At 38.7% G+C, this 17,161-nt stretch overlaps 1 protein-coding gene across 4 annotated transcripts in view; it reads right to left on the bottom strand.

Moving 5' to 3' along the window:
• Nucleotides 1-124: 124 nt before the first annotated feature.
• Nucleotides 125-17,161, bottom strand: part of fbxw4 (F-box and WD repeat domain containing 4) — a 61,290-nt gene continuing 44,253 nt past the window's right edge. Inside the window, exons 7-9 of one of the 4 annotated variants that reach the window (XM_054796216.1) lie at nucleotides 15,268-15,408; nucleotides 11,010-11,151; nucleotides 125-778 (exon numbers count right to left, since the gene is read on the bottom strand). In XM_054796216.1, the coding sequence (XP_054652191.1) occupies nucleotides 665-778; nucleotides 11,010-11,151; nucleotides 15,268-15,408 (397 nt within the window). In that variant the 3' untranslated portion in view covers nucleotides 125-664. Of the gene's footprint in view, nucleotides 779-7,693; nucleotides 9,902-11,002; nucleotides 15,409-17,161 lie in introns of those variants that run through there. The other 3 variants (XM_054796214.1, XM_054796215.1, XM_054796217.1) reach the window with 3 other exon arrangements.

Raw genomic sequence — 17,161 nt, 5'->3', positions numbered from 1 at the left:
CATATGAGATACACACACACATATATATACAGTATATACACACACAGTGTGTATATATTGTGTGCATATATATATATATATATATATTATACGGCACATCAACAATCATCCTGTCATTAACAAAATACAGTACAAATGGGTATATTTCCAACAGGGTTGCACAAGGTGATGAATCATAATGAATTAATTTCAAAACTGTGATTAATCTGATTAAAAATGGATCTGACAACCCTGTATTATGATATGCCAGTTTAACGTGTGGCATGTAGAGAAGCAGCAGGCGTAAGTGTGTGTTATTCTGACTACTACCAGCAGATAGAGCCAAATTATAAAATGTGTGGATGGCCATGCATCTATTGTAGTCTGAAAAGAGTTACAGTCTGTATAAAAGCCATCAGTTCAATGGTAAGAACATCCAGCAACAAGCTTTGAAGCTTGAAATTCAAACATGAGCTACCATTTCCATTCAAGAAGGCACCAAATAAAAACATCCGTTGAATAAATGTCAACTTCTCTTCAACTTTTTTTTTTTTTTTTTGGACTTTCTTCCTTCATGACTTGTCTTTTGAACTTTTCAGACAACAAATCGCATTGTTCTTTCAGGAATGTGTGTTTGTTCACCGTGCTTCTTTCAGGCACCTCCTTATTCAGGACCCCAACGAAGTCAATGGTTCCTTACATCCCACTTTGACAAGTCAGGAGGATACATGCTAATCTCCTTAATCTGGCCTTTCTCCGTCACAGCGCCACAGGGAGAGAAGGACCACAGAGAGTAATCCTGTGGAGAAACAATAGGATTAAGGCCAACTCTGTGAGTGACAATCACTATCCACCCACTGATCTGCAAAGAGAAACCACTAGAATGGAACTTGATTTTTCTTTGGCGGGTCTGACAAGGATTGTGGTGCAGTAGTGGAGATATTTGGTGGCTTGTGACGGAGGGAGCTTTCTTGTTTGAGGGCTGCTGGAGGTCTGACGGCCATGTTGGTCCCCTGAGCACTACGCATGACTGACAGCTGAATGGAAGCACTGCTTTGATCCGTGGGGGGGTTGAATTTGTGCTGGCAAATAGGCTGAAAAGACATGAAATGCATTGCATATACAGTCAAACCTTGGCTTTCCAACACCCCAGTTTTTGCACGATGTGGTTTTCCAAAATGTTGCCTCGGTTTTCGTACACTGTTGCAATTATCGTACAATACTGCGCGTCACAAACGTGCAAACAGTCCGTTTGCCCTGCACTGTGTCAGTCCCCAAAGTCCATTTCATTCATCATTCATTCACCTTTTGTTTTCTGCATGTAAAACTATAATTAGTCTCCACAAAATGTATTTTTGGTCATATTTTTGGAACAGACGAATTGGATTTACATGATTTCTTGTGGGAAAAACTTTATTTTTCTTTTGTTTTCGTCAGACCTTTTGGAACACATTAATAACAAACACCAAAGTACCACCGAACTTGCCTTGCGACTTCGTATCGTGTGAGTAAAATACCATGTTGGGGGAACAATACCATTAAAACAGACCACTGCTATTCGTGGGGTTTGCGTTCCGGGATGTTGTAATTATTAGTATCACTATATTCTTCGTCAAAACAGTAGTCATGCCGAGTGATACTGTAAGTTTCTTTTCTTTTCCAAAAGATGAAGGTTTAAGACAACAATGGATGAGGCAGAGAACGAGAGACAGATGGACGCCCCACCTCGAGTTCTGTCCTTTGCAGTGTTCATTTCACTGATGACTGCTTCGAAGGAACACCTTTACAAGAACCATTTGGCATGAAAGTACGGCATAAATGTATTTTGGAAAAGGATGCTATTCCGCTGGTACACAGGAAAAAACATCATAACCACTGCGTCAAACTTGGCACAGAAGAGAGTGAGTCAAGTCTGGTTTACATAATGTCTTCTAATCACTAGTCCACAATAGCGACAAGGCTGCAAAGCATTATGCATGCTATATGAACATTTTGACAACGTAAGGCCACACGTACACAAAAACAGACGATCAAAACGCCTTTAAGCACATTAAGAAGCCGATTTAAAACAATAATTGAAGGATAAGCAGCCTCAGAGTAACTTACCATTCTGTGTTTTGAAGGTGACCAATCTCCATCTCCATGTCTTAAGGCTTGTAAGTCCCTGTTCTGCAAGTTCTCGCTTTCATCTCCAAATGTTTCTTCCTCCTCCAACTATTGACACATTGCTCAAATCTTTGCTATAATCGCTGTGAACACACTGTAAATCACTTTTTCACACAGGGCCGTGGAGGTTTGTTTTTTTTTCTCCCTTCACAGTAAAAAGTTTCATTGTGTTCCGTTTTGTTGTCAGGACTAATATATAAATGTGTTTGATGATCTCAAACTTTTAAGTGTGACAAACATGGAAAAAAGTAAGAAATCAGGGAGCAAACACTTGTTCATGTTATGTTTATCCTGATTTACAGTATGAGGTCGATCATTTTGACTTGACGTGTATGCACCTCTGATTTACATGTACATAAATATTCATATTTATAAATAAGTACCAGGAACTGGTGGAGGCGTGCAGGGAGAGAAGCTGGAGAACCTTCTATGAGCCCATAGAAGTCGGCTGTAGAGGTTTTGCAGGTCGTTCACTTTGCAAAGTCCTTAGTCGTTTGAGCAACATAGGAGCGGCCAAGAAGAGGGTCATCCACTCCGCGAGCGAAGCTGCAGAGAAGGCCACAACGTGGCTTTGGAAGAGGGCTGCTCCGTGGACTACTGCTGGGACGCAAGTCGGGACTTGATCAACCACGGCTGGGTTGCCAGGGCGAGGATGTATGATGTTTCAAGACCCGAAACAAACAATGATCCCAGGATACATCACTGAGGATGCGTCCCAGTGCATCCATGACATGTTTCTTGTATAATAGTATTCAAAATACCGATCCCATCAAGCAAAGATATGTTCATTCAGCACGTGTCTAAACAACTGTGTCTAACCAATATAGTATATTCTCTATGTTCACAGTAGGAGGTAGATCTTTGGGATTTGGTCCTTTTAAAAGTGGCTCGCATGCTGAAAAAGTGTGTATTAGATGAACTGAAGCACTGGTACCTTTTCATTTATCAATCCATCCTTGGACTGCCCCCTCTGTATCTCCATCACCTCACTGAGCTGAGGAGCAGCAGCAGCAGCTACAGTTTGATTTGCAGCACCTTATTCTTGGAATGAACTCCACTTGACACCTTCAAGGCTCTTTGAACTGAACTTGAGAGGAAGTATTTCTAGGCTGCAGCCAGCCTCCATCCTAATGAGGACACGTGTGATAGAAATTGATGTTTTTTTTTTTGTCGAGTCCACTATGTCTCTACGGTTGTACTTTGTTGAGCTACCACTAGATGGCCACATTAGTATAAATATTGTGGGGGGGGGTTTAAGTCTCTGAGCGTCAATCAATCAAAGCTGCAAGAGAAAGAGCAGACGCCTCCTTCAAGAAGCTACATGAATTCATACAAACAAACAACACGTTCAACAACTGATATCCAATCGTCAAGCTCAAGGAAGCAAGGCTGACTTGCAGTGAAAGCAAAAAGCTTTTCTGTCTTTTCAGCTTCAGTGAGCAAGACGAAAGAAAAGAGCCCAATTCGTCTCATGTTACACAAATGCTGTTAATGTAGGAGCTCCATTACACCTCCATCATTGTGATTGGCTGTGTGTGTCTATCTCAGGGGTGTCCAAAGTGCAGCCCACGGCTGTTTTTTTTTTATAGGCCCATGACAAATTAAAAAAAAAAACCCCAAAAAACAAAAATGGAAAAAAATCAGCAGTAATGTTACAAGAATAAAGTCAATATATGAAGAGAAAAACATTGAAATCTAACGAGAAAGTCATAATTTTATGAGAATAATGTAATAATAACAATGCAAAATGCAAATTATACATTTTGGAAATAAAGCCACAATATTACAAAAACAAAATTTACAAACTGATTAAGGTTTTTATGTGTTGTCTTGACTTTGGCTGCATTGTAATTTTAATAATTGTTTTCGTTTATTTTAGAATTGGAATATTTAATAACAAAGTGGATGTTGCATAAACTGTGGAAATAATGTACGCTATGTCATTTGAGTGAAATATTATTGAATGTATGAACAGAACTGTTGATGTACTTGTCTTTATCATGATGCTGAATTCATTATTATGATATATTGAATAATTTTTACAAGGTGCTGTTGTTTTATTTGGTTGCAACTTCTTAAAAGCTGTACTTTTCAGTTGAAAGGGATGTTAGTAATTTTAATAAAATACAAGTTCTAAAGAAGGCAAGATGGAAAAAATATCGAAGCGTGGCACTAAAGTTTGGAATCAAACCGAACCGTGAATTTTCTGGATGGTTGCACCCTTCAATGTGTCGATCCGTCTGTCTGGTTCCGGGGAGCATGTGTAGTGTGTATGTGCATGTACAGTGGTGTGAAAAAGTGTTTTCCTGAGCCGTGTCATGCTTCCATTTATCACAGCAAGTCTTCCAGATCTTGCAGCAGCAAAACAGCCCCAGACCATCACACTACCACCACCATATTTTACTGTTGGTATGATGTTCTTTTGGTGACCAGTTCAGGGTGTAACCCGCCTTTTGCCCAAAGTCAGCTGGGATAGGTTCCAGCATACCCGCAACCCTAGTAAGACTAAGCAGCATAGAAGACGGATGGATGTGATGATGTTCTTTTTCTGAAATGCGGCATTACTTTTACGCCAGCTGTAATGGGACACACACCTTCCAAAAAGTTAATCTTTTATCTCATCAGACCACAGATAAGGTCTTGGGCATCATCAAGATGTTTTCTGGCAAAATTGAGACGAGTCCTAATGTTCTTATTGTTTAGTAGTGGTTTTGGTCTTGGAACTCTGCTATGCAGGCTGTTTTTGCCCAGTGTCTTTCTTATGGTGGAGTCATGAACACTGACCTTAACTGAGGCAAGTGAGGCCTGCTGTTCTTTAGATGTTGTTGTGGGGTCTTTTGTGACTTCTTGGATGAGTCGTCACTGCGCTCTTGGGGTCATTTTTGGTTGGCCGGCCACTCCTGGGAAGGTTCACCACTGTCCCATGTTTTTGCCATTTTTGGATAATGGCTCTCGCTGTGGTTCGCTGGAGTCTCAATGGTTTAGAAATGGCTTTTTAACCTTTAGAACTATACAGTGTATATATGCCATATATCATATTAGCTGTACTCCAGCAAGCTACTAAAATACAGTCTCGCAGTTTAACAAATGCACAACCAGGGGATGGGGAGATGGACTACGTGAAAGTTGCGATTTTTGCTCTGAAAAGTGCCACCGCAGGTTCTGTTCCTTGGCAACACCGTTCACTTTGTTACAAACACACACACCCTACTGCATTCTTGTAGTGCAGTCATTGTTAAAAGTCAAATTTTCAGTGTGTTTTGCGTACTGTTTTTTTTAAGAGTCAGCAGCGCCGTATTTGTGTAAACTTGAGTCGTCTTCTACTACTGCTTCCTTGCCACGTGTGTCTCACTGTTGCAACCTGCAGAACAGAGGAAGTACTGCAAACTGAATGCTTTACATTATTTGTAGTAAATATACAAAGTTTTAGTTTTGTGAAAGTACAGCAGGTGTACTGTATGTATAGGCTGTGCCTACTGGGATACTTCCATAGTAAAAAGTGGCCTTTTTGGGGGAAGGGTCAAACATCTGATGTGAGAGGTACATGGGTCAAGTGTATGTACACCCAAACATTGTGGATCCACAGTGATGAGTTTGTCAAAAAGACAATGTGCTTTCATCTGTTCAATGGATTGAGACAGCGTCTTCACAAAAAGTTGAGCTGGGATTCAAAGGTAACGTGTGCACGGACGTATTTGCATGTCAGAAGCCCTCAGGCAGACGGATTAACCTTCTCCAAGCAGGCTCTGACTTGCGTCTCATGTCCATCATATTCTTCATGCTTCTAACTTGCACTATACTTGGATTTTGTGACCATTTTTGAGACTTGTGGCGTAACTGTGTTAGTTAGCAAAGAACTACAGAATCGCCTGCTGATGACATCATAGACGGGCGACGGGGCTGACTTCTGCTTTCTGTTTATATGTAATACTATTAGCTGCTAACAAGAATGTTTTTATTTACATAAAGAGTTGACTCGTGTTCTGTATAACACAAGATGCGCGCCAAATTGTGCACTAACTGGAAAATGTATGCAAACCAAGGCAAATTTCCATTGTTAACCACAAAACACACTAACCAGGGCATAAGTTAACTGAGGTTGCACCGTATATTTTTTTTGAAGGAGCCTTTAGTACCTCTTGGGGTTCAGGTTATTTCCTGCCTCAGTGAATGTGTCCACCTCCTCCACACATGCAATCAAGGGAAAATGCAACAAATGACATCATGAAACACAAAAAACAATGGTAGAAAACTGTTAAATCATGATTTTGCTACAAAACTTTGTCATATAAAGCTTGCTTCTCTTCATCACACAGGCTCACGCTCCTTTGTAAACACACCCCCACTTTGCTTTGTTACAGAGCCTCAACTTCTGGGTGTAAAGGAGGTACAATATTATTGACTCAGGTATTTTTTGTTTGTGTTCCCTTATTTATTGTGTATCTTTGTTAGTTGTTTTTTTTTGGATAGCGCAGCTTATATTTCAAAGGGCCACTGCCCCAAAGATAAGGTTGCAAACAGGAAATACAGTGGTGTGGAAAAAGTGTTTGACCCCTTCTTGATTTCTTGTTTTTTTGCATGTTTGCCACACTTAAATATTTCACATCATCAAGCAAATTTAAATATTAGTCAATGACAACACAACTGAACACAAAATGCAGTTTTTAAATGAAACTTTTATTATCAAGAGAGAAAAAAAAAATCCAAACATACATGGCCCTGTGTGAAAAAGTGCACCATAAACCTCATAACGGGCTGGGCAGCAACAACTGCACTCAAGCGTTTGTGATAACTTGCAATGAGTCTCTTACAGCGCTGTGGAGGAATTTTGGCCCACTCATCTTTGCAGAATTGTTGTCATTCCAGCATGAAGCGCCAGATGGTCGGACATTCTCCTTCAGCAGAATTCATGGTTCCATTTATCACAGCAAGTCTTCCAGGTCCAGAAGCAGCAAAACAGCCCCAGACCATCACACTACCACCACCATATTTTACTGTTGGTATGATGTTCTTTTTCTGAAATGCGGCGTTACTTTTACGCCAGATGTAATGGGACACACACCTTCCAAAAAGTTCAACTTTTGTCTCGTCAGACCACAGAGTATTTTCCCAAAGGTCTCAGGGATCATCAAGATGTTTTCTGGCAAAATTGAGACAAGCCTTAATATTCTTTTTGTTCAGCAGTGGTTTTGGTCTTGGAACTCTGCCATGCAGGCTGTTTTTGTCCAGTGTCTTTCTTATGGTGGAGTCATGTGTGTGTTCAATGAATAGTTTATAATTTAAAATAGTAGTTATTATAATTATTTTTATGGCTATTATTTTATCTACTGCACTGTCAAATGAGATTGATGTGAACTGAAATGATTAAATGGTTGGTTATCATGACATTTTGAGTTGATAAATGTAAGTCATATATATATATATATATATATATATATATATATATATATATATAAAATATTTTGTATAGAAGAGAATATAAATATTATGAGTATTATATACCAAATAATGTATAAAAAATACATAAATCTTAATTAAGGGCTAAGAAAAAAGAAATATTTTTAATTAAAAATGTAATATATTCAGCTACACAATAGCACACAGCACAACAGGTTGAATAGGCCAAATGAACCCAACAAGCAGCATATAGTTGTCACAAACCTAGAGCTCCCTCTTGCGAAAGTCGCAAGAGCAGCCAAACTGGAAAAAACTGTGTTTTATAACACAGAAAATACAATATATCACTGAAAAGACTTAAGGTAGATGACAACTATTATTGCAATTCCTGTCCCCAGCAATACCTTGGGTGTTAAAAGGCGTTTAATAGAATCATCTGGGAAATTCCCTGTATAAACCCATGCAAAAATGTAAACAAGCTGATTTTGAGAGGATGATGTCATTGAATATATAAGGTGACACTGAGCTCTGCAAAAAAAAGTCAAGTCCACAATGAACGTATAAAAATGGATCTTTTTATTGTGTGCAAATCATGACAGTTTGCATGTGTCATGTGATGCTGATGTTGATGTTGTGTGTGAAGTCTAAGGAGTGGAGTGCCGTGGCCAGCGCTGCGTACAGGTGAGAGCTGCTGAACTGCAGGGAGTACACGGGACTACTCACTGAGTCTGTGCCCAACTGGAAGAACTGCAATAAATACATCCAATATTTGACAACACATGACATGAGGAATAACGTCATAAAAAGACAGTTGAAGATACACTGGTGTGAAAAAGTGTGTGCCCCCTTCCTGATTTCTTATTTTTTTGCATGTTGTCACACTTAAATGTTTCAGATCATCAAACAAATTGAAATATTAGTCAATGACAACACAACTGAACACAAAATGCAGTTTTTAAATTAAACTTTTTATTATTAAGAGAGAAACAAAATCCAAACCTACGTGGCCCTGTGTGGAAAAGAAAACATAACTGACATAAATTGAGATCTATCAGTCTGGAAAAGGTTATAAAGCCATTTCTAAAACTTTGGGACTCCAGCAAACCACAGTGAGAGCCATTATCCACAAATGGTGAAAACATGCAACTGTGGTGAAACTTCCCAGGAGTGGCCAGCCAACCAAAATGACCCCAAGAGCGCAGCGACGACTCATCCAAGAGGTCACAAAAGACCCCACAACAACATCCAAAGAACTGCAGGCCTCAATTGCCTCAGTTAAGGTCAGTGTTCATGACTCCACCATAAGAAAGACACTGGGCAAAAACAGCCTGCATGGCAAAGTTCCAAGATCAAAAGCACTGCTGAACAAAAGAACATTAAGACTCAGTTTTGCCACAAAACATCTTGATGATCAAGACCTTTGGGAAAATACTCTGTGGTCTGACGAGACAAAAGTTGAACTTTTTGGAAGGTGTGTGTCCCATTACATCTGGCATAAAAGTAACACAACATTTCAGAAAAAGATCATCATACCAACAGGAAAATATGGTGGTGGTAGTGTGATGGTCTGGGGCTGTTTTGTTGCTTCAGGACCTGGAAGACTTGCTTTGATAAATGGAACCATGAATTATGCTGAAGGAGAATGTCCAGCCATCTGTTGGTGACCTCAACCTGAAACCAACTTGGCTTCTGCAGCAGGACAATGATCCAAAATACACCAGCAAGTCCACCTCAAAGTCCTGACCTGAATCCTATTGAGATGCTGTGGCATTGGGTGGCCCAACCAGTTATTAGGTTTAGGGGGCAATCACTTTTTCACACAGGGCCATGTAGGCTTGGATTTTTTTTCTCCCTTAATAATAAAAAGTTTCATTTAAAAACTGCATTTTGTGTTCAGTTGTGTTGTCATTGACTAATATTTGCATTTGTTTGATGATCTGAAACATTTAAGTGTGACAAAACTGTAAAAAAAAAAAAAGAAATCAGAAAGGGGACAAACACTTTTTCACACCACTGTGTATGTTTACAATTTACAGTGAAACCTTGGTTAGCATCATTTATTTGTTCTAGAAGGTACGACTCTAACCGAAATGGACGTTAACTAAATAAAATGTTGCCATAAGAAAGAATGTAAATCCATCTGTTCCAGAAAGCCAAAGAATGTTAACACAAACTGCATTTTTATAGTTTTACAATGATAGTTTTAAATGCAGAAAACAATTAATTCAAAATGCATATAAATGATGAATGAAAGGGATAAATGAACATTTAAGGTGAATTTACCTTCATTGAAGACGTGATTCTTGATGTGACTGAAAACAGGAAGGTGGTGGTGGTTGATCTCGCTGCCACATCGTGTCTTTGGGAACAGTCATGATGTCTTCAATGAAGGTAAAAGTAACCTTAAATGTTCTCTTATCCCTTTCATTCATCATTTTTATGTGTTTATAATTGTTTTGTGAATATAAACCTATTATTGTAAAACTATAAAAACGTGTTTTGTGTTAACATTTTGGAGAGTCAACCTTTTCGATGTTAACCGAAAAACACGCTAACAGGGGCGGACACTAACAGAGGTTCCACTGTAGCTATTTAGGCTCTATCCCACTGCACCATTTAACAATTGCGTGTATGTTTCTTTGACTTTTTTAATTATTTTTTTTAGCTGCTTTACAGACATGCTTAGACATTTGCCTTTCCAATCTTCGGACAGCCAGCTTTGGAAAGTGACTTATGGTTGTAATATGTTATTCTGGCCTGTTTTTTGTTTGTTTACCACCATGGAATTCACCATACACAGCATGACAATCGGATAAAAAAAAAAACAAAAACGAATGCTTTAAGTTTAGTCTTTAAACCCACTTTTATTCTCTGCCTTTTAACTCGGCGTGAGTTGTGTGGTCCTCTGTGTCTTTCATTCTTTTTTAGTTTTAATGGTTTTATTTATTTTAGTTTTTTTAATTTATTTTTTACCTACTTCTTGGAGTTATTGCTTTTATTGTTTTTACTTCTTGTTTTAAATGTTTTACTGTTGTAAGTTTTTTTTGTTTTTATTTGATCTTTCAGCTTTTATTGTAGTAATTTGTACTTTTACTTAATATTTATGGTTTTACTAGTCTGTGCAGCACTTTGGAAACAGTATTTATAAGATGTGCTATATCAATAAAGTGGATTGGATTGGATTGGATAGTACTCCAAAATAATAGTATTCCTAGATAATAGTCTGGGCTGAATGAAGACGTTATTGATACTGAAGCAGACGTTTCTGAGACATATTTGGATGCTCTACCGTTCATGGCCAAAAAATATAAATGAGCCGCTGTATGACCTTGTTTGATGTGAATATTGAGACCGAATCGTTAAACGGCAGTGTGGGAACGAGCCTTAAAGCACATACTTGTATAGTCCAGAAATGCCTTTTGATACTGACAGTGGATTTTAGTAAGTACACAAATGCAAGGACACACCTGTAAGCATTCAGTCCTTCTTTTGTCCCAGAGTCGAACGACACCATAGTAGGAGGAGCCACTGGCTATCATGTGATTTCCGTCTGTCTGGATGCAGTATAAGGCACTGTCGTGAGGTTCCTCCCACTCCATGACATACTTCCTGTTGGGAAAAAAAGTGACATACAACGTTCAAGCTATCTCTTACTTTTCCTGTGAAGTCCTTTATTTCAAATATGATTGAATTGTAAAACAAATCTTTGATTTGAAAACCTTAAATCAAAGACGTGCAGTGATCCAGTATCACAGCTCCATCTGTTTCTGGCTAGATTTTTTTGGCTGGTGAAGAATGGTAGAAGCAAGTCTTTTTTATCAATTGGCATTGATCCTCCATTACGCAGCCTCATCAATAAGAGATAGAGGAGCTCCAGGGACAGATGATGGGCAGGCATCTACCCACGCATGCACGCACAACACGACACTTAGTGAGTAATCAGTGTGGACAGATAGCAATGTGAGAACAGAATGGGCCAATATATAATTGATTGTATTGTTAAGATGAACATAAACATGGAAAGGTCACAGCTATGACTCAACTCATTCAATGTCAAAGACGTATTTATGCGTTTTTATAAACCCGAACGCCCGATCCTGATGAGGTATTTATACGTCTTTTTGTGCGAGAGGTAACAAGGGGTGAGGTCGCCACTAATGGATGTCACTTTTAGATCAGTTTGAAGCCATAAAAAGGGCCACAAGCTCGGCATGTGAATGGAAAAAAAATATCTGACAGCCAGGGGGAAGTGGAAGAACATGGAGGAGTGTAGCGTGCAGAAGGTTACGCATTGTAGGGAAATTTTAACACATACACACGCGCACACACAGTTCAGTTCAGTTCCAAATGTGAAAATTGTACATAGTTCAAGGTGTTTGTGTTGTTTATGTTGTGGTATAGTTGTTTAGATATTTGAGCTCTCACAAAAGCCAAAAAATTGTGTCAAAGTGGTCTTTTCACAAAAAACCTGAGCTGGTTTTCACCCTTTTTTAGTCAGGAACTGATATTTTCCTGGAACTTACCTGTGCTCTACTGTTGATTACTAAAGAAAGGAAGAAGGTAGAAACTAACTTTTTTTCAGATTAAAGACGGAAGTCTAAGCTTTCTTTTGGTAGGTTCTGTGCTCATATAGCCATAGAACACAAGATTCTGTGTGCCTTGAAAGATCAGTATAAATCGTCTAAAATAGCCGCTACTGAAGGGGTTGTCTTTTGAAAAATGGCTGGCATTGAATGAGTTAAGTTGGAAAGTTAAACACCTACCTTAACAATTTATTGGCGTTATAAACTACATGGTTGTATTTGTCTGTCTTTTCCTTTTCTCTATTTGATGCTTGCCTGAATTTCCAGACGAGCTGAACTTCCAGGATGACCCTAAGGGCCTCCGGAGGATGCTTAGGTTTGAGTGATTAATTTTTCATATCTAAAGAGGGACCCCTCCAGCAAATTTCACCCCAACCTTGCCACTATCCAAGTCCCCAGTGTCTTCTGCTGATCAGATCTGATTTGTTTTCCTTGACTGAATCCTCTCACCCCAAAATATAACAAACAAACAACAATGACACCCTCCCCAGTGCAGTTACAGACCCTGGCATCTTAGATCAGTACATGTATTCATCTAGACTTCCCGGAAGCACAGTGGTTCCCAAACTTTTCACAGTCCCGTACCCCTTCAGACATTCGACCTGATGCCATGTCGCCCCACTCCTGCACACTTAAAGAACATAAACCACAATATGTACACAATAAAACATATTGCTCCGAATTATTTTTTACCTGTTTGATATATTTTAGGGATGTCAGATATTAACGGCCACCGATAATTATCGAGCCGATACTGGCATAAAAACGTCATATCGGCCAACATCGGGATCAGTTATTTTCCCTTACAACAAAAGCTGATAGAGTTTTAAGCACCGAGGTGGCAAATTTGCAACACTGCTGAACTTGCATCATGAAGTTAACACTGTGCTGCTCACAAGTCTGTGAGAATAAAGGAACTCTTGAACTTACCAGCGCCGTACAAATCGCAGGGAGGCGGGGGGGGGTTACCATTCCACACACTACTCTCATGGTGTTTCATAAAGAAAGAGCTAAAAAAAAAACCATCACACAGCAACGTAATAGGTAGATAAAAATAGACAAGACATTACCAACAAATAATGCAGACTAACCGACAACTATGTGAGCTCTAAACATGTAACTTAGCAGCTATTTACAACAACAAGAAAACAGGAAGCTCTGCTGTCAAAACCATATACGTAGACGACGCTCCACTGAGCCGTACATCAGCATCACCACCACATTGAACGTGGCAAGGCTGCGCTGTAAGTGAATACATATAAATGTACTTACGTTCATAAAGCGCCTTTCTACAAAGAAATGTAAGTTCATGACTCTCGTTTATGCATTCACACACGCACTAATATACTTGGGAAACAGTTAGGCACCAAAAACAATGTACATGTATTTGATCTTCTCAGATGGCTAAGATAAGAACTGTATTGATCCGACACAGTAATTCACATTACATCAGCTACAGAGCACAAAGTAGTGCTGAAAAACCATACACAGTATATACATGTATAGCAGTTTTAATGCAATAAAATGAGAATATAAAATAATAACATGAAAGTTATCAGTCAAAATAATAATCAGCACATGTATGTATTTTAAATGATACCCCTTTAACTAAAAATAAGGTAAATCTTTCCAAAAATAACAAATCAAGGCACAAGAAAAACAATATTCTTATATCAAATTTGGAATACATTAATTACCTACTCAGAGATGGATGGAGCAGCCAACAAAACAGTATTGTATTGAGTATTGTTACTTTAGAACAATTTTACTCAAGAAAAAGGTATGCGATGTTACACATATCAGTATCGGTTGATATCGGAATCGCAAATTGAGAGTTGGACAATATCGACATATCGGATATTGGCAAAAAAGCCAATATTGGACATCCCTAGTTATTATATGATGATATAATAGATTTTTTTGGGGGAAAAAGGTAATCTTTACAGAAGAACATGTCCTCCTTAAAGGAAAACTGCACTTTTTGGGGGGAATTTTGGCCATCATCCAAAATCCTTTTGAAGACATGAACACACATCTTTCTCTTTTCTGTGTGTTACAGTATTCTGCCGTGTTTTGGTCATTTTAAGCCTTGCCGGAACTTCCTTCCTGGGCGCAGTGATTTCACATAGCAACATAGAAACAATGGCTACACCTACCGTTAACTTTTCCAAATTTAAAAACAAAAGCACAGCAGCAGTGGCGGCAGCTCCAATATATAGCGTTAGCTTTCAGTAGTGGCCTGAGGTATTGGGAGCGCGGTGCTCTGAGCGAGTGTGTGATGAAGCTAGTAGCTACCCGGCAAGGAGCTGGCTGATGCGGTGTGGCAAGGTGCCACTACGCCAGTAAAGTAGTTCTTCTGTGTAACAATGTTAACAATAATAATAACAATGTCGCTGTAGCTTGGTTAATAGGTATGTCACATCATATGTAAATGGAGCGTTGTTGGCTTTTTTTTCAGAAGGCGTTATAGGCGGAGTAAGTGCATTCTTAGCTGCGTCTTCTTAGCTGTCTTGATATCTTTAGAACGCACAGAAAAGAGAAAGACATATGTTTTTATGTCTCACATAAGGATTGTTAATGATGAGCCAAAAAGTGCAATTTTACTTTAATATTATAAAGGGAGAAAAAAAAATCCAAAGCCCAACTGGGTGGCCCAACCAGTTATTAGGTTTAGGGGGCAATCACTTTTTCACACAGGAACATGTAGGTTTGGATATTTTTTTCTTTCATTAAGTTTAAGTTTCATTTAAAAACTGCATTTTGTGTTCAGTTGTGTTGTCACTGACTAATATTTACATTTGTTTGATGATCTGAAACATTTAAGTGTGACAAACATGCAAGAAATAAATAAATCAGGAAGGGGGCAAACCCCTGTGCACCAGGATGTGCCAAGCCGGTGTCAAATTCACATTCTTTTCCATGTCATTAATGCACTGAGAAACAGTGTTGATGGATGAAGTCATGGTTCGGTGTAGTTTTTCTGGCCTAAATCATAAAACGCTCACAAAAATCCTGTGGCTTATTTTTCAACAGCACACATGGTCCCAAATTTAAAGAGAAAAAATATGTTCATTGTTTCATTGCGTTTGTTTTTGCCCTACAGTGTAAGATTCCACTCTTTCCAATTCCAATTTGAACTCACTGTGGACTTAGGCGAAGGTCCCAAAGTCGAATAAAAGTGTCATAGCCACAGGTGAGGAGGTGAAAAGGCGTCTCAAACACCATATCCAGCACACCTGCCCCTCTGCGGAACTCTGAACCCAGAGAGCACACGCACTCCAACCTGCAGGCAAAGGAAGATAAATAGTGACGGTAATGGTTGAATTTATTTTGAACATGCACACACGTTACATTGGAACACATCAATTCACAGTTCCACATGTCCAAAAATGAGTAGGAAGAAGCAAAGCTTCTTTAATCCTACCCCCACTCCGTTTTACATCTGTACAGTATGGCCTGTCATTCTTATTTATAAATTCGTCCAACCTGTTGTAGCTTTTCAATAACTGTGTAAAATTGTGGCAATAAAGAAACTTTGGAAATTGATGTTGAAAACAGGTACTACTCTTGCTATTTTCATTTTGTTTAGAAATAATACCGTTTGGAATGATAAACTCTCATTTAAATCTCATTAATGACCCTTTTTATCGTTTCCATTTCAATTCCTACCCATCTTTCTCTTCCTGTAGTTTTCGTTGTAAACAATACATACTAAACACTAGAAGATTGAAGATTGATATCATTAACTCTTTCAATACCAAAGACATATTTATACGTTTTTATAATCCCAAAGGCCGGACCACAGCAATGTATTTATACGTCTTTTACGTTTTTTTGTGCGAGAGGCAAAAAGAGTTGATGAGGCAACTGTGCACTAATTCACTAACATTTCAGAGCACTTTTAAGCCATAAAAACGGCCACAAGATGGCAGAAGTGCATTTGATGAGAGGTCGGCAGGGACCACTTCAATGACGAATCACACATGACAGGAAGGAGGAAGTGAGAGAGCGTAGAGGAGTGTACCACGCAGAAGGTCACACATTGTACGGAAATTTTAACGCGTGTGTGCGCGCAATGCGTAACCTAGTTCCTTCACATGCACACACATAGTTTAGTTCCAAATGTGAAAAGTGTAAATAGTTCATGGTGTTATGGTGTTAATATTTCTGTGAAAGTTATGCATCTTTCCACAAAAAGCTGGTTTTCTCCCTTTTTTAGTCGGGAACTGAAATTTTCCTGAAACCTGAAACCCATGTTATACTGCTGATTACTAAAGAGTAGAAAATGGTAGAAACAAACTTTTTTTTCCTCATGAAAGAGGTCTAATCCTTCTTTTGGTAGGTTCCATGTTTATGTAGCCATACAACACAACTTTCTGCGTGCCTTGAAAGATCAGTCAAAATCGTCTAAAATGGCCGGTACCGAACGGGTTGTCTTTTGAAAAATGGCTGGGATTTAATGAGTTAATTAGCAGACCACTGGTTGTGTTACTGGCAAAATAAATAGTGAATATATTATCGATTACCATTTTTGCCTGGTCTCCTGGTTTTAGGATATAGACTCATGCTGTACCTTATGTCTATGAAGTCATCTACAGTATTGCTTATTTGGATTAAAAAGATCTATATTGAAGTCCCCGCATACGAAGATTACTTTTTGCCTGATGCCTGTGAAGGTTGCCTTGATCCGGTCCTTCAACACTTCAATACTTGAAATTAATAGGTAAATATTCACTATTTTGAGGGTTACGTTAATGTGTTGATCTGTGCCAGATATAAGCCTTTTTAAAACCACATCATCATATGAGGGCTGAGCAGGTACTACCTGCTATACTACAACAAGAGGTGCAACTATTAATCAATGACTCATTGATTATCCAGTTAACAATTTTGATTCTATTAATCATTTTTTAAATTAAAAAATGTAAATATGCTCTGATTTCAGCCTCTAAAATGTGAATATTTTTTGATTTCCTTAGTCATCCATTAAAGCAGACCTATTGTCTTTGTGCAAAACAAGAGTGATGTACATTTTG

This window comes from Dunckerocampus dactyliophorus, chromosome 13 (genome assembly GCF_027744805.1).
Source record: "Dunckerocampus dactyliophorus isolate RoL2022-P2 chromosome 13, RoL_Ddac_1.1, whole genome shotgun sequence".
Lineage (NCBI taxonomy): Eukaryota > Metazoa > Chordata > Actinopteri > Syngnathiformes > Syngnathidae > Dunckerocampus > Dunckerocampus dactyliophorus.
Note: the sequence above shows the minus strand (reverse complement) of the source record. Positions and strands in the feature narration are given on the sequence as shown.